The sequence below is a fragment of the Nannospalax galili genome, unplaced genomic scaffold (assembly GCF_000622305.1).
Source record: "Nannospalax galili isolate Female #2095 unplaced genomic scaffold, S.galili_v1.0 scaffold734, whole genome shotgun sequence".
Lineage (NCBI taxonomy): Eukaryota > Metazoa > Chordata > Mammalia > Rodentia > Spalacidae > Nannospalax > Nannospalax galili.
Window position 1 is genome coordinate 712,687 of NW_008337073.1, and position 18,829 is coordinate 731,515.

The following is an 18,829-nucleotide window of genomic DNA, read 5'->3' on the forward strand; positions in this document are numbered from 1 at the left end:
GGAAGGGGAATGCTCATCCACTGTTGGTTGGGCTCCAAATTGCTGTAACCACTGTGGAAATCAGTGTGCAGAACTCTTAAAACTCTAAGAACAAATCTTCCATATGATCCAATTATCCCACTCCTTGGCCTATACCCAAAGGACTCATCCTACCACAGAGAAACTTGCACACCCATGTTTGCTGCTGCTCTTTTCACAGTATCTAAGAAATGGAAACAACCTAAATGTTCTTCAGCTGATGAATGGATAATGAAAATATGTTTCATTTGCACAATGGAGTTTTCAGCAGTAAAGAAAGATGAAGTCATAAAATTTGCAGTAAATGGATGGAAACAGAAACTGTTATACTAAGTGAAGTAACACAGACTCGAAAGCAAGCAACATGTGTTCTCTCTCATTTATGAAACTTAGTACGTCACTAAAACCTTAAAAGGGAATAAGCATTGCTTAGTATCTCCAGGAAAAGAAGTCTCACAACCGATGAAAAATTTGTTTGCTAATGTTATTGTGTCTCATGGTTATTAAAAAGGAAAATGGAAAATTGGAGGATGTTGGAAGGATATGAGAATGGAGATATTTTTTAAAGAAGGATTTATGTATGAAAATTATGATGGCTGGATATTTCCAGAATTGACAGAGAAATGAGAGAGCTGGGCAGGTGATGAAGGTCTGTGTAGGGTTGTTACAGTATAACAAGGATGAGACAAGGATAACGTATAGACAATCTTGAAATTTCCAAGGTTGCAGCTTAGTCAACTAGCCTAAGGATGTCTAGTCAGGGTTTATTTAAGGATGTTGCCCAAGCTCTATCTCCATAGCACATGGTAATTAATGTACCAGGCTGGTGTAACTAACCTTGTTGGATGTTTAATAGCCACACTCTAAGGCCTATGGTAATCTGGTCAGAGGGACTTTAAGGGACATTTTTTTTTCCTTGCCCTCCAAGGTCAAACAAGTTCCAGGGGCTATGGAGAATCTTTTGAAATGTCCTGTAACTTTGGTGAGTCACATTACCACTTGTTCAGGGAGGCCATGGATACCCCAGAAGATGGACTTTAACCGGTGTCCAGTCTGCAAAGAGGAGGGTTAACACAGAAGAAATACTTCCTCTATGCTTCCAAATGAAGCCCTGGCCAAGCACGACTTCTTGACTTATCATCACATAGATGGAACTAGTGAAAGAAAAGCCAGAGGAGCCAGGGACTCCCCCAAGCCTATGTGACCCCTGATGACCAAATCCTTATACGACCTTAAGAGTAAAAGTAAAGTGGTTTACTTGGGCCAACAGTATTGTCTTAAACAACCAAAAGGAAAGTATAACCAAAGATTTAAGGGGCCAATATAATTTTCATAAGGGTCCATATGCATAGCTAAAGACTACATAACAAGCAACAATGCCAGATAGGAGATACCTTCTTTTGCGCTGTTGGCCAAGGTGGCCAAAGGGACTCCAAGATAGTAACCAAGCATATAACTTGGAAAATGAACAGCAGACCCCAATCTTATTTAAAGGAATATTGACAATTGATTGCTGCTAGATGAGGACAGGTGCCCTTCCTAAAACAAAGACCTCTAAATAGGCTGACTATATTCACCAGACGGACAAGTAGTGGGAAATGGCTGGGGGTGCAGACAACACAGCAGACAGTAGCAGGGATATCAAAGTATAAGGGCTCTAGTGGGGGGAGGGAGGCTCTGGGAGGGTGCCATCTGGGAAGTGGGTGCATAGTTGAGTAAGATGGTTTGGGATGTTCTGTGTGATATACACACACACACATAAAAAACTCAACCAATTTTTTTAATGTATTATATTTGAGGAGGAAGCATGGAAATTTAATCATGTTAATTAGTAGAGGTGATAAACATTAACGCTGAAAACTACCTGATGACTTTATAGACATACACAGGTGCCAAGGATCCAAGTGCAACCGATTATGACTAGTAATAGATACATACAGATTAGAGATGCATGTGCCAACATCTCAGTGTTAGTAGCAAAAACAATGAGTTTTTCTATAAGGAACAATGTATTCTAAAATGAAATGGACATCTTCTTTAAAGGTTAAAAACTCATTCAATATTATGTCTTACAGGGCTTATACTGAGTTCAATATTGTATAACTGTATTAATTCAACTGTGAACCTAGAAACTTGCACCCACTTCTGAAAGAGATGTACTCTTGTTCTGGAGTATGTTACTGAATATGTTAAAGTTGTAATGAAATGCTTCTTCTAATCATGTAGTTATTAAAAATTTTTTAAAAATTAAATAATTAAAAACAACATAAAACAAAAGAACAAAACAAAAAACCCACAACTGGGCTGGGTAGATGGCTCAGTAGTTAAGAGCACTGGCTGCTCTTATAGAGGACCTGGGTTTGATACCTAGCATCCACATGGCAGCTGACAATAATCTGTAACTCCAGTTCTAGGGAATCAATGCCCTCCTCTGACCACGGTGGGCATTGCATGACACAGGTGCACTTAACATACATGCAGGCAATACACTCACACACATAAAGATTAAAAAAAAATTTTTTTTAGAGATAAAATAATAATGTACTCTTAAAAACCATGAACTTTATGTATCTTCTCCATGACTATATAAAAATACCTGTCAACATAAAAAGGTCTTTTTTATAAAAAGATGGGAGCCCCAAACAAAAGTGATTGTACCTTACCATACTGAAAGATCAATATGCCTGCCAGGTGTGATGGTGCAGGTCTTTAATCCCAGCACTCAGAAGGTAGAGGGAGGCAGGCGGATCTCTGTGAGTTCAAGGCCAGCCTGGTCTACAAAGCAAGTTCCAGGTCAACTGGGGCTACAGGAAGAGCCTGTCTCAAAATGGAACCCCCCCCCACCCCAAAGATCAATATGCCTATTATAGGCACTCAATTATGGGGAAAAATTCTATAGATCATACTCTTATTTTCAGCTTTACTTTAGCTATAAATTGTTGCTTAGTTTCTGGAAGGTGAATGATACAACAATGGATATCTTTCAAAAACAACATGTATCCAGGAATGATGTAAGCTGTCCTAAGATGAACAATGGGGGCTGAGTTTGATGGCACATACCTTTAATTTTAGGCTTTGGGAGGCAGAGGCAGGCAGATCTCTGAGTTTGAGGTCAGCCAAAGCTACATAGTGAGATCTTGTTTAGAAACAAACAAAAAACCCAAAGGATGAAAAATGGGCACATTAACATAATTTAGCATATGGTGATATAATCCTCATGTTTATTATCTGTTTTATAATTTCTTTCTCTCCTTTTTTTTTTTGTCTTTTTGGAGGCAGGGTCTCCCTGTATCCCCAGCTGGCCTTGAACCCAGAGTTCTGCCTCCCAAGTGCTGGGATTAAAGGTGTGCCCCACACACCTGGCTGAAAACCCAAATTCTAATCATTAGTAAAAGGAGAATACAATCTGGGGTCTCGCTTCATCCACAGAAAAGCTATCTGAGATTTTATTCACTTACCCACAATAGGACCAGGATTCACTCCGTATTTCACAAGCTGATCCAGTAGGTCTTCATTAGAGAGCTCTGTTACATCCAGATCATCTTTATCTTCTAGTCTGGGCTTATCAGTTTTCTTTGTGGCTTTCTGTAAATAAAGCCCAGATATCATCTCTACAGGAATTAGTGTTCATTTACATGTAATAAACAAGGTAATTATTGTTACATTAGGCCACAGTCGTTTGATTAAATTAAAACTTAGTATTTGAAAGCATTTCTACCTACAAGCCTCATATATAATAAGTAACTTTAAGAAAGACACTGGTATTAAAATAGTCAATTTTGGGGGCTGGAGAGATGGCTTGCTAAGCAGTTAAGAGCACAGGCTCTTTTTGCAGAGACCCCTGGGGTTCAGATCCCAGCACCCACATGGTGGCTAACAACTGTCTGTAACTCCAGTTCCAGGGGAATCTAACACCCTCTTCTGGCCTCCAAGGGCACTGCATGACACAGGTGTACTTACATATATGCAAAACACTCATACACATTTAAAAATTTGGGGGCTGGGGATGTAACTCACTAGAAAGAGTGCTTGCATAGCACATGCAAGGCCTTGGGTTCCATCTCAACACTCAGAGACAAAGATCTTTTTTAAAATTTTATTTTTACTTTAAAGTATTTGTATGTGTGTATCTGTGCCATGTGATACAGGTGCCCACTGATGCCAAAGGCATTGATCCTCCTGGAGCTGGACTTACAGGTGGTTATGAGCCACCCAATTATGGGTGTTGGGACCTGAACTCTGGAACAACAGTATAGGCCCTTAGCCACTGAGCTATTTCTCCAGCCTGAAAAAGAAATTTTAAATTGCCTATCTAAAGAAATATTCAAAATATCAAATATTCAAAAGCACTCCGTGACACAGATGCACTTATATGCAGGCAAAACACTCATACATATAAATTAACTTTGAACAACATATCTAATAATGAACATTATATATAGTTCATGTCTTTCTTTTTCTGAGACAAGATCTCAGTGTATAGCCCTGGAACTCACAGAGATCTGCCTGCTTCTGCCCTCTGAGTGCTGGGATTAGAGGCAAAATTTTTTTGTGTGTGCATGTGCCTACATGGTGGTCAGAGTACAGTGTTCAGAATTGTTTCTCACTTTCACTTTGTTGAAGCAGGGTCTTTCTTGTATCTGCAGTGTACTCCAGGCAAGCTGGCACATGAACTTCTAGCTGATTCTCCTGTCGCCCATCTCAGTGCTGGGATTAGATATACCACTACATCCAGTCTTTTTTTAAAAAAATGTGGGCTCTCATTTCCCTGCCCCACCTTTAAAAAAGTATTGTTATTATAGTCTATCTTTATAGTAATCTTTTTAGTCTTTTTTTTTTTTTTTTTTTTTTTTTTTTTAAAAAAAAAAAAAAAAAAAAAAAAAAAGAGGACGATAAATCTTTCACTGTGATATATCAAAATAACGCCTGCCTCTGCCTTCCGAGTGCTGAGATTAAAGGCGTGCACCACCACACCCAGCTCTTTTTAGTCTTTTAAAGACCCTTGAAGACCCAGGGCTTCATTCATGCTAAGCAAGAATTCTACCAACTGAGGCACACCCCCAGTTAATATACTGAATTTCTTAAAGGATATAATTTCTGATGGTAACAGAAAGACCAACATGAAAAGTTGCCAAGTAAAGCCACACTGGGTTTACATGTTTTCATCCCAACGATCATGAACACAATTTACCACTGACCTTCTCTGATAAGACTTAGAGCTTAAATGAATCTAGGAGAGTTTAAGATTTTACCATAAAGGTTTTTATATTTTCCTTATGACCTATGAATAAAGTCAGAGAGACTTTGTTGTTATACACCATCTAATATTATTTACCTCACTCAAAGAAAACCATCAAAAGAAGTTTTGTTTGTGTGTGTATTTATGCGTGGAAGCCAGAGGAACTCCTGAAGAGCATACCTCAGGAACGATACACCTGGTTATTCTGAGACAGGGTCTCTTCACTGGTACTTGTGGCTTGCTGATTAGGCTAGACTGGCTGGCTGACTAGTGACCTGTGTGTGTCTGCCTCCCCAGTGTTAGGACAACATACCATGGCTTTTTACAGTGGGTGCTGGGGATCAAACTCGGGTCCTCATGCTTGCCAACAAGCATTTTACTAAACTACCACCCCAGATCCTCAAAGGTAGTTTTGAAATAATCTGGAAAAACTAAGTTTCAAAGTTTAGTGAATGATGGTAGCAAAAATATAAGTACTTTCTAAAGACTGTGCCTAACAAATGTGTTAGTAATCCCATAAAATACTGAAAACCCAACTATTTAATAATGACCACAAATATCAAAGTCATTTAGATTCGAAATATTACCTATTAAATAGGGCTTCCTTATTACCTAGTAAAGTATCTTTTTACTTTTAAAAAAATATGTTCTTTCTGTTTGTACTAGGCAGTTATTGCACATACATTTTTATTTTCTCCAAACAGTGAAGTCCTTGAATTAACAGTCCCAAAGTATGATAGTTACCAAATTTTCAACTCCTCTGCAAAAGTCACCCCTATTTTAAAGTCTCACTTTGCTGGCTCTTTTTCTCCTGCCCCAGACAGGGTTAACCATGAAGGTAAAGCTGGCCTCAAGCTAATGCTCCTCCTGCCTCCACCTTGGGAGCTGTGAAATTACCACTATCTGGCCTTATTCTTCATCTCCGGCCAGTATGATTAAATGTGCAACTCAGGTAATTTGGATGTTGTACGCACAAGAGCACGAGATGGTGACAACACAATCATACTTTTAAAATGATACAAAACAATAGAGCCTAATCTATAAGCAGGTAGCTAATAAATGTTTTGTCAAATAATTGAAATTATAACCTACGTTATTGAATAAAATAATTGAATATTGAATTGAATAAATAAAACTGAATAAAATAATTGAAATTATAACCTATGGAAAAGCCCACGTCACTGGTTTTTGAAAATTCATTTATTATGGGGCTGTGAGTACAGTTCCCTAGTGGAGTGCTTGTCTAGCATGCCTGGGGCCCTGGGTTTGAATCGCCCCTCAAAAAAAGACCAAACCAACCCAAAACGGAATTTCCACAATAAAAAACTTCAACTGAACAAAGACGTTTTAAAAGTGGGTGATATACTTACATAAAGTAAATTGGAGTAGGGGTTCAATAATATACTATTTGCGATTAACTAGGTCTCTAGTTTCTTCCCTAATTTAACACCTAATTTCTTTTTCAATTTTAAAAGGTGGTGTATGCCTTTGACCCCAGCACTTGGGAGGCAGAGGCAGGCGGATCTCTGTGAGTTGGAGGCCAGCCTGGTGGACAGGGAGACCCTGTCTCAAAAAGACCAAAAAAAAAAAAAGCACAACTCAACAGTTCTGTATCACCTGTAAGAGTTTCTATTCTTTTTTAAAATCTTTTTTTTTTTTTTAAATGTGGGGCTGGAGAAATGGCTCAACAGTTAAGTCTGTGGTATACTTATATACATGAGGCAAAATACTCATATACGTTTGTTCTACAACTCATGTATGTAGTATCTTCAGCAGTAGGCTCTTGGCTACCCACCAGAACTTGACACTAAGACCCTACTGCTGAAGATACTACATACATGAATTGCAGAACAAACAAGGAGAAATCAAGCTGGCACTGACCTCAGAGTGCCACCTCTACTGGCTTTCATAGTGCTGGAAGCTGCTATGCAGGCTACTCGAAGAGAAAATTTATCACCAACTTTACCCAGCTGTGACTCATGTGAACTACAGCAACTGGCCTGGCAAGACATGCCCACTGGTGCAATAGTGACATGAATGTTATGTAAGTAATGAACAACTTTCTGATTAGATGTAAGGTCTGTTTCACAAGATGGAGCCCATACCTGACACTGATATCAGGCCTAGGAACCTGTGGCTAGAGAGGTCACAGGCCAAGGGAGAGAGAACCTACTATTATCATTCTGTTAAATAGATATATTAAACTGACTCCTAATGACCTATTGTTATACCCATTTATTAATGTATCTCTCAACCCTCCCCAGAGCTTCCTCATGCAGCAGCTAGTGATTCAGAGACCTGAAACTGGTCAACGTGCATAGAATAAGGGACTGCAGGCCACTCAGCCCTGAACAGCACACCAAAGGTCAGGGCTCATTGTGGAAGAGGGGTTTGGAAAGACTGTGAGAGCCAGAGGTAGTGAATGACCAAAAGGAAACACTATTCCAGACAGCTGCTCAGGTATTCATATGAACTCTCAATAATGGTGACAGCATGCACCAAACTCATATAAGCTCAAGTCTGACAGATTCCCAGAACAGAAATGGTAAGAAGTCCAATCCAAGCTGAGAAACTACTGGCCAACAGATAGCTACTGGGAGAGGGAGAATCATTTTCTTTAAGGGGTAACGCTGGGTAGGTTAACCAGGCTCCAGTGAATGGACCCACACTAAAGGCATTTGCAGACACAAATTTGATTTGATGGGCCTACAAAAAAAATTATAGATATATACAATATTGCTCTTCCAGAGGACCTGGGTTTGAATCCCAGCACCCACAAGGCAGCTAACAACCATCTGTAACTCCAGTTCCAGAGAATCCAACAGCCTCTTCTGAACTCCTTAGGCACTGCAGGACACAGGTGAACTTACATATATGCAGGCATAACACTCATACACATAAAATAAAAATACCAAATAATTAAAAAGCACATGAAATCAGGAGTTGGGTCATAAGGGGGAGGGGATACGGGAGAGGTCTGAATATGATCAAAGTATATTGTATGAAATTTGCAAAAATTCAATTAAGAAAGTCAGCCTGTGCTATAGGACACCCCACCTCAAAGAACCACCACCAACAAAACCACTAAGGAAACAAAAGAGCAGGTGAAAATGAAGGACCCAGGGTCATCAATGTGTACTGTTTAGGGGCTTCTCTGTGTCTGTCCCCCTTGGAGACAGGGTCTCATATTGCCCAAGCTGACACAAACTCCTGATCATCCTGTCTCCAACTCCCAAGTGTACTAGTACCCCTTGCTGTTCAAAGTCTTAAGTAATAGGCAGCACTGGAATTGAATAACTACACTCTGGGCGCTATGCACCGGACATTGGTGGGGCACACCTCTACTCCCAGCACGAGAAGACTGAGAAAGGAGGATCACAAGCTTAAGGTCAGTCTGGATAATATAACAAGAATTTGTCTAAATAAATAAAAAGAATTCATAATTGGAGACAGGGATGCAACTCAGTGGTAGAGAGCTTCTATGAAGAAGCTCGGTGGTATTCAAGCCCCAGCACAAAACAAAACAATCTCCCTACAGAATTAACGATCCAACTGACAGATCACTCAAAAATGTTACTATGCTCCACTGGATCCCTTTCAGCTAAACTTGCATGCTTTGAACGCTCAAACAACAAGGCTGACTGCCAGATCCACAAATGTTTACTCTTATGTCCACTATCTAGATAATTTCAATACCTAAAAACACAGGTATCAAGATGGATGATAAAAAGTCTAAAAATAAGAAAACAACAAATTTTAATTCTGTAAGCACCCCCCCCCAGTGAATCTAGATAAAACACTATGGTGGTGGCAGACTATGAAGCAATTTCTCCTTTAATTAAACGCATCTGCTGGGCGTGGTGGTGCATGCCTTTAATCCCAGCACTTGGCAGGTGGATCAAGGCCAGCCTGGACTACATTAATGAATTCCAGGCCAGCTGGGGCTACAGGGAGAGCCTGTCTCAAAAGACAAATAAATAAATGATTTTAAAAATTAAAAAAAATATATATGACAGGAGGCACATGATTTTAAGGCCAGTTTGGGCTACACAGCAAGGCCCCACCTCAAAAAACAAGTACAAACCAACTCACCCTCAAAATCCCATGATTAAACAGAAGGTATATGTTCTACAAATAGTTAATCTTGATCAAATTTAGCACCTGAGGGGCTGGAGCAATGGCTCAGCACTTAAAAACACTGTTCTTGCAGAAGGCCCAGGTTCGAATCCCAGCATTCACATGGCAGCTAACAACTGTCCGTAACTCCAGTTCTAGGGGATCCGACAGCCTCTTCTGTCCTCCACCGACACTGCACAACACGGGCATGTAACTTATTTACATGTAGGCATAACACCCATACGCATAAAATAAAAATAATAAAATATTAAAAACAAACAAACAAACAAAAAAACACACCAAATTTAGCACCTGAAAAAGCTGTCACACCTGCAATTGTCAAATGTAATTTGGCTTTCTCCTCAACTGTAAATAATATTGTGACCACATTTTATACCAGACTAAAAATTAAGTAAAATGCAAAATTACACCTGCAATTGTCAAATGTAATTTGGCTTTCTCCTCAACTGTAAATATTGTGACCACATTTTATACCAGACTAAAAATTAAGTAAAATGCAAAATATATGTAAAAGGTATGTGGCATACAGAATAACGTTACACAGGCCATCATTATAAATGTTCTACACTTCTTTTGAAATTCAAAGCATCTTCACTATGGCAAATTTAAACAATGCTTATTAAGACTCAAGTTAGAACTCCCTTTATTCATGTAGTTTAAAACAGGATATTACTAACTACCAATACCAACTTTCTCAAGCAGCTGGTATCACTGAGCCCAGCCAAGACCATACATTTCTAGGGCTTCACATACTAAAGGCAGAGAATACTAATCTACAGTTATGAGCACCACAAAAGAGAGAACTCTCACTACAGAGCTAGCTTGAGGTTAGCATGCTAAAGGGTATAAAAGTTACTCTGGTTTTTTGTTTAAATGCTGGGAATCAACAAAGGGCACAGTACGTGCTAAACAGCCCCCCCCCCCTTCCCCGTCAGGTGTGGTAGAGCACACCTTCAACGCCAGCAGAAGCAGGCCAGTCTAGTCTCCATAGTGAGTTCCAGGCCAGCTGGGGCTACAAAGAGACTCTAACAGGTATCATACATATTGAGATGGGTTGAGTAAGATAATTTTCTTTTTGAGACAGGGTCTCCCTGTAGCCCCAGCTGACCTAGAACTCACCATGTAGACCAGACTGGCCTGGAACGCACAAAGATCGCCTGCCTCTGCCTCCCTGAGTGTGGGATCAAAGGCGTGTGCCACTGCACCTAGTGAGTAGCACATTTTTTTTTACGTTCAAGAAATGATGACGGCTCTGCAGAAATCAATCTCCAGTAGAACACGGTGGTTTAAGCCTGTAATTTCAGCACTCAGGAGGCTGAGGCAAGGAGACTGTCATGAGTTTGAGGCCTGTCTAAACTAGAGATTCTATGTAAGAACGCCAATGAAGACGAGGTTTGTTTTTTGTTTTCGAGACAAGGTCTTAATGTATATTGCCTATGCAGATGACCTTGAATTCCCTCCTGCCTCTACCATGCTGGAATTTCATTTTTACATACAACCAAAAAATTTATGGCTTAATACACTTGGATAAAAGATCAATAGAGGATTTTATAGCTCTGTCCCTCCATGTGCCATTGGGAAGTATTTTGTTTGCAATGGAATCTGCATTAAAATAGTTTGTGACCCTTTAAAGAGTAAATGGAGGATAATGGGCAAGGAATACACTTCAAAAGTAAATTGCTTTGAGACAATATCACTAAGTAGCCCAGGCTGGCCTCAAATTCTTGCATTGTGCCTCAGCATCCCTCGCACTAGAATCACAGTGTACACAATGCCAGTACATGGAGGTGGGTGAGAACATTCCTCAATTGCTTATCACCTCATTTTTGGAGAGGTGAGCTTCTGCAGTGCCTGGCTTCTTATGAGGGTGATGGAGTACCTGCGCCATCTCCCTAGCCCTCTAATGTGACTTATTTTTTGTCCTTTTGAGACGGTTTCCCTGTAGCCCAAGCTGTCCTGGAACTCACTATGTAGACCAGGCTGTCCTCGCCTCTAACGTGACTTTAAACCCACAAAGAGTGGAATCAGCCTAGCTATCCATCAGATGACTCATTAGGAGAAAATATGCTATATATACATAATGAAGTTTTATTCAGCCAAAGAACAAAGTTATGTCATATGCAGAAAAATGGATGAAGCTGGAGACCATGTTAAGCGAAATAAGCTGTTCAGAGCAGGCATGGTGGTACACACATGTAATTCCAGCACTTAGGATCAGGAGGCAAGGTTATCCTTGGCCACAGCAAGTTCCAGGCCAGCGTGTGTTACACGAGATCCACTTCCCTTCCAAAAACAAGTATTACCTATTTTCCTTCATATGCAGAATCTAAATTAAAAAACATGTATGACAAAGTAGAAGGGGACTATTTGAGAGAAGTAGACTAGTGGGAGAAGAGAATGAAGGAGCAAAGCATCTTACATGCAGGAAAAGTCATAATGAAACCTATTATTTTGCATAACTAAAAAATGGTATGTTTGCAAAAATAACAGGTGTGGCTGGTCCGTATTTAGTCATTGGTTTTGGGTCTCATAAGGGTTAGGATAGCCTCGAACTCCAGATCCTTCTGCCTACACCTCCCGAGCTGAGGCACATGCCACCATCTTTTGATTGGACAAGTGTGTTTATTAGACATTGCTATGTGTCAGGCTCAAGGAAATTAGGGAAATGAAAAACCACGTCTCGATTTTCTCCATTAAATTCACATGTGCCTTTTATACGTCTTTCATGCTCAGTGCAATCGGGAAATTATATTAAAAATTTTTTGAGACAGGGTCTCATTATGTACCCTGGCTGGCAAAGAACTTTCTATGTAGACTAGGCTGGCCCCAACCTCACAGAGATTCATCTACCTCTGCCTCCCCAGTGCTGGCATGACTTTTTTTAAAAAAAGCAACATTAAAACATTGCAAAACTTTGAAAGAAGCAATTAGCTGGAGGTGTAGGTGAGTGGTGGTACACGCTAAGCTCTGAAGTTCAATCCTCAGCACCAAATCAAAAGAAAAAGCTGCAAACACTTTCGGTTATATTAGCAAACAGAAGCAACAACTCCAACCAAAACATTCACTATGTACCAATCAGTAGTTTTACTAACTACGTTCTTTTACGACTTGAAACTAAATACAAGCTAACAAAACAGTAACTAAAAATTACCCAAGTTTTAAAAACCAAACTAGGAACCAATCCTAGATTTGACTAGAATGAGACATTTCAAACTAATCTGGATACATCAGAAAATCAAACATTTTTTGCGTCCGAATCTTTTCTTCCTGAACCAAAATTTTAAAAGGGAGGAAAAAAATCCATCACCTCCAACTCTTCAAATGCACTTTCAAGCATCCGTTTCAACGGACAGAAAAGCTAACCCGCTGGAAGGCAGGACCCGTGGGAAAAAAGAGCTAGACAAATGAGGTTCAAACCGCGCTCCATAAGCAAAAACAAATAAAAAAAGGGCGGGAATACATTTCAAATTTTGGCCAGAAACGAGCGTGTCGCCGATCGCCCTCCAGGGAGCGCTCTGAGACCTGCCGGAGTCCTTGAGGCGACTAAAGCGGGAAACCGCGGCAACTTAACCGACAGGAGGTAGGCCGGCCTGCCGAGGCTTTGGAGAAGGGCCCGACTCCGCGTCTCCACCGCACCTCCCCGTCCACGCCGCTCGGGCAGCTCAGCCCTCGCCCCCGTCCCTCCTCCGGGCCCATTTCCCCGCCCGCGCCTCCCACTTGAGGCCGCCCCTCGCGGTGCCCTCCACGGCCTAGGGCAGCCTCGCGGCCACGGCACTAGACGGACAGGGATCCCGGGCGGCGCCGGTTCCGCGGCCCCGCGGCCCCGCGCGCGCCACGGCCGCCAAACGCCCCCTTTTGTGGCCCGGGCCAGGCGGCCTTACCCTGCCGACGGCGGCGCGGCTGCGGCCCGCGGAGGCCCCGGAGCCCAGCACTGGTGTGGGCTCGCGCTCCTCGTCGCTGGAGAAGTCAGGCGGCCCCTTGCTGTTGGAGCCCAAGCCGAGCGGCGGCCGATTGCGCGCCGTGAGGTGCTGCAGGTAGAGCTGCACGTACACGTCTTTGCGCTGCTCCCCGACCGGGAGCGTCACATTGTTGGCGACCAACTCGCTCTTCAACTTGTCTTTGGTGAGGACCGAAGGGTCCTCCAGGAACTCGGGCATCGCGGGCTCGGCGACGCGTCCTCCTCCACAGCCCCTCACAGCCGCCGCTCACGCCGGTGCGCGCTCGCTCCTGGCCGCCCGCCGCGCTGCCGGGGAGAGCGGCGCGGAGCGGTGCGGGGGACTCGGACACAAAGCCCGGCCGGCCTGGACACAAAAGCCCCGGGAGAAGTAGCGAGCAAGTGCGACCGAGGCGGGAGCCCGCAGCGAGCCTAGCCCACACAGAGGCAAGGGGCGAGCAGCCTGCTTCGCTCACGCCCCAAGAACACGCGCTGCCATTGGTGGGAGGTGTGAGGAAGCGCGGCGGTGATTGGCGCAGCGGCTCGCGCGGGTTCCAGCGGCCGCGGCGCGGAGCGCAGGAGGTAGAAACGCAGTTTAAAAGGCGCTCGGGCGGGAGCGCAGGCGCCGGGCGGGTCTCACTTATCCACCTTTCCCCTTCGACGCCCAGGAGCGCGGCCGGTGCCGCTGTACGCAGCGTCTCTCCTTCCCCAGCCGAGAACAAGCGGGCATCCTCCGGGTGGGACGGCCTACCTGACGCCTGCCGTGACGACCCTCGGCCGGGCTGCCCGAGACACTGAGCGGCCGGACCATGGCCGCAGCCTGGCTCCGCGTGCTAACCGGCTGGGAAGGGCAGCGCGCGGCGTCCCGCTCCGCAGCTCGGGAAGCGGCCCCTTCTGCTCGCAGAGCCTCTTTTGTTCGTAGATGGGGAAAGCAGACCCCGAGTAGCTGGGCCTTTTAAAACGTACTTGAGTTTGGGACAGAATTGCATCTTTAGGTCTTCCCTGAGGTTGGAGCATTGCTAAATTCTTTGAACAGTTACTTAAGGTGAATCCGTGCATTGCATTTTGAAAGCTGTCTGGGTGAGATTTCCCCCCACCAAGTATCTTACAGTAACTTCATCAAACCAAATCTTTCGTAATATACCCACAGGAAACGCAGTATTTAGAAACTCCTTTATGGTCAACTTCATGTGCGCCTAAGTGGTGCATACGAGATTTTTTTATTTTAGAGGAAGCCAGGAACCCTAATAAAATTCATGCTATTGATGCAAGTTAGAACTTGGTGGAGTCTCAAATATGCTACAATTATGTCGTCCTGAAAACACAATACTGGGGACAAATGTTCTCCAATAACACAATTATATAATTATATAATTTTGTATATGGATGAATATGGTCCTGCATGTAAAAAAGTCACAAAGTTCGTTTTATACAACTAATATATGCTAATAAAATGTATGTTTCAATTATGAACATTTTTAAATGTATATATTTCAATAATATATAGAGAATATATATATGCCCACGTGTACACACACACACAATGTTTCAGGACTCTTCCTAGGAGAGGAAGAAACTGGCCTCAGATTGAGACTATCTTAATCATTCTCTTAGACTCTAAGCTCCAAATTCTGCTTTATAGTTTGCATTTTTTAAAAGATGAATAAAATGAAAATAAGAATAGAAAAATACTTAAGAAATGTTTATTTCTGCATGGTTGGGAAGACATTTAAAAGATAAAAATAGTCCTGTAAATTTGAACAAATGTTCTTTCATTTAATGATAATTTTCCTAGGGCAATAATTCATTATATTAATTCATCTCTTTAAAAATCCCTGCAGTATTCACATATATTTAAGCAACAGCATTAAGCTCAGTAATACAAACTAAAAATAGTGTTTTAACAAGTTTTTGTAGATTTTTAGGCCTTGTAAAAGTTACTTCTTTTTGGCCACCATAGATAGCTTCCTTGGGTTGTGGAGCGCAGTGCTTTTATCTTCTGGGGAACTGATCTGAGAAAAGCCTGACTTTGCCACTGGTAACTCAAGTCTATTCGTGTGGGGTTGTCCCAGTGTGCAGCATATCTCTAGCATGTGTTCCTGAGGAGTTTCAAATTAGAATGAAAGGAGCAACACAGTCCAGAACTCTGCTTCTATCAGGCCACCGAGTTGACAGGTCTATTTTGTGATCTTTGAATTAGCAAATTATCCTGTTAAATTGTAGTCTTTGTAGTTTGACTATGGCTTGATTGTATGGTAAGAAGTAAGTTTGCTATTCTGACCAAAATGGTTCCATTCCTAGGGCTAGCTTTGATGAAGATGGAATTCTTAACAGATTGTCCAGGCTCTGACAGCTGCCCTGTTGGATGAGAATACAGGGGCAGCTAAGGGCCCTGAAGCAGATCTTTGGAGGAGGAAGTATCAATGATACTTGAGGATAATACTCTTCTACCTAAGTTTAAGAAGATACGATACTGGAGTCTCGGTGCCACATCAGATTCCCCCGGAACTGGAGTTAAGGACGGCTTGTAGCTGCCATGTGGGTGCTGGGAATTGAACCCGGATCCTCTGCAAGAGCAGTCAGTGCTCTTAAGCACTGAGCCATCTCTCCAGCCCCTCTTTACATATTTCTAATTATTTATTATTATACTGTATGTGTGTAGTCAATGTGGGTGGGGAGCGGCACATAGAGGTCAAGAAGACAACTTTGTGGAGTCAGTTTTCTCCTTTATGTTGGTCTGGCTCTTGAACAAGCATATTTACCCATTGAGCCACCTCTCTAGGTCTGCTTGTTTGTTTTTTGAGACAGAGTCTTGCTATGTGGTCCAGGCTGGACTTGAACTTATAATCTTGCCTTCAGCCTCCCAAGTATTACAATTTGTGCCACCATTGTATACCGTTCTGTCATGTCCTTAAATAACTATCAAAAGCATGGTTTTTAAGACCATGCAGTATTTCCTCATATGGATAGATCAAAAGGCACTCATGGTTTGAATCTGGAATGTCCTCCACAGGCTCATGTTTTGAGTACCTGACCCCCAGCTTCTGATGCTTTGAAGGCTGAAGACTCTTTAGGAGATGGGACATGGTGACAGAAATAAATCATTAGGGGTAATACCTTTAAATTAAACCAATCCCCTGCAAAATATGTTTTAAAAGTCAGGTACCTGGCATGTTGGCCCATGACTTTGATCCTAGCACTCAGAAGGCAGAGAGGCAGGTAGCCCTCAGGACTGGAGAGATGGCTCAGTGGTTAAGAGTACTGACTGTTCTTGCAGAGGACCCGGGTTCAATTCTTAGTACCTACATGGTGGCTACGAGCTGTCTTTAACTCCAGTTCTGGGGGATCTGAAGCCCTCTTCTGACCTCTGTGGCATTGCACGACATGGGTGCACTCACATACATTGCAGGCAACACACTCATACAGATAAAATAAAAATAATGAAATATTTTTTAAAAAAATATAAAGAAAAGATTCTATTAGTCAATTTTTAAAATTCTTAAAAATATTTATTTTTAGCCGGGCATGGTAGCGCACGCCTGTAGTCCCAGCACTTGAGAGGCAGAGGCAGGTGGATCTCTGTGAGTTCAGGGCCAGCCTGGTCTACATAGTGAGTTCCAGGACAGCTGGAGCTACAGGGAGACCCTGCTTCAAAAAAAGACAAAAAAAAAAAATATTTTTATATGCGTGTGTATCTCTGTTTGGGTATGTGTACATGAGTGCAGGCATCCCTGAAGCTAGAAGGGGGTGTTGGGTTGCCTGTAGCTGGAGTTCTAGGCAACTGTGAGCTCCCAATGTGGGTGCCAGGCACTGAACAAGGATCAGTTAAGAGCAGCAAACACTCTTAACCACAGAGCCATCTCTAGCCCCCTGTTAGCCAGTTTTTGTCACTGTGACAAAATGCCTGAGCAAATCAATGAGAGGAAAGATTTATTGGGGCTCATGTTTTCAGAGATTTCACCCCATGACTGGCTGGCTCCATCCCTCTTAGGCCCCTGACAAGGCAGGAACATTACCACAGAAGGGCATGGTGGAGGAAGCTTCTCACCCCATGTAGCCAGGAAGCAGAGGGAGAAAGGCAAGAGGAACAAGATAGGCCCTTCAAAGGTATCCCCTAAGTGACCTCCATCCTCTACCAGACCATTCAGTATGAACTGATCTATGGATTAACCCCAGTGATGAAGTTAGTGCGGTCATGATCCAATCCCCTCTCAATGGGGCAACCAGCTATGGACCAAGCCTTCAACATATGAACCTTTTAGAACACTTTGTATCAAAACCATAATGAAAAGCCCATGTGGTGGCGCACACCTTTAATCCCAGAACTCAGGAAGGAGAGACAGGCAGATCTTTGTGAGTTCAAGGCCAGCTGGACTACATAGTTTCAAGCTAGCTGGGGTTACAGGGAGACCCTGTCTTAAAAAAAAATAAATAAATAGAAAAAATCATAATGAATTCTGAATTAGTACTGACCATAATGCTTGTAGTAGTCCCATTGGGAGGCCATCAAGATGGTTCAGCAGGTAAGGGCACTTGCTGCCATGTCTGATAACCTGAGTTTGATCCCCAGAACCTACAAGGTGGAAGGAGAGAACTGACTGAGTAAGTTGTCCTCTGACCTCCACAGGCCTGCCATGAAATGCACCCTCCCCCACAAAAAATAAAGTCGTTCCGTTGGGTAGTGGGCCACAGATGAATTATTTTCTTCTTTGTTTTTCTATATTTTCCAAGACTTCTATAATGAACACATATGAATTTATAATCACAAATATTTTCCTTTTTAAATTAGTGCAAGAGGGCTGATAAGATGGCTCAGTTGGTAAAGACACTTTCCACCAAGTCTGGTAACCTGAATTTGATCCCCAGGACCCACATGGTGGAAGGAGAGAACAGACTCTCACAGGTTTTTCTCTGACCTCCACAAGCATGCCAAGGTACTAGTGCACTCCCTCACCCAAATAAATAAATGATAACTAAAACTTTAAAAACTAGTGTGAGGGTTGAGTGTGAGGACACGTACCTCATGCCTGTAGTCTTACCACAAGGAAGCTGAGGCAGGCAGATCACAACGAGACCTTGTCTCGAGGGGGGCAAAAAGTGGGGGACTGGAGAGAGAGCTCAGCAGTTAAGAGCACTGACTGCTCTTGCAGAGGACCCAGGTTCTAGTCCCAGCACCCACATGGTGGCTAACTACTATCCTTAACTCCAGTTCCAGGGGATCCAGCACCCTCTTCTGATCTCCACAGGCATTGTACAACACTGGAGTACCTCCATACATGCAGACAATATACTCATACACATAAAAAATAAAATATTAAAAAAAAAGGAAAAAAAAGTAATGTGAAAAGCTGGGCGTGGGCATGCCTTTCATCCCAGCACTCCCGAAGCAGAGGCAGGCAGATCTCTGAGAGTTCAAGGACAGCCTAGTCTACACAGTGAGTTTCAGGCCAGCTGGGGCTACAAGGAGACTCTGCCTCAAAAAGACCAAAAAAAAAAAAAAA

General features: G+C 42.7%; 1 protein-coding gene across 4 annotated transcripts in view; it reads right to left on the reverse strand.

Moving 5' to 3' along the window:
* Tmpo (thymopoietin) overlaps positions 1-14,764 on the reverse strand; it is a 38,567-nt gene extending 23,803 nt beyond the window's left edge. Inside the window, exons 1-2 of one of the 4 annotated variants that reach the window (XM_008832056.3) lie at positions 13,276-14,674; positions 3,477-3,603 (exon numbers count right to left, since the gene is read on the reverse strand). In XM_008832056.3, the coding sequence (XP_008830278.1) occupies positions 3,477-3,603; positions 13,276-13,551 (403 nt within the window). In that variant the 5' untranslated portion in view covers positions 13,552-14,674. Of the gene's footprint in view, positions 1-3,476; positions 3,604-13,275 lie in introns of all 4 variants that reach the window. The other 3 variants (XM_017797888.2, XM_017797889.2, XM_008832055.3) reach the window with 3 other exon arrangements.
* Between the last annotated feature and the right edge of the window lie 4,065 nt (positions 14,765-18,829).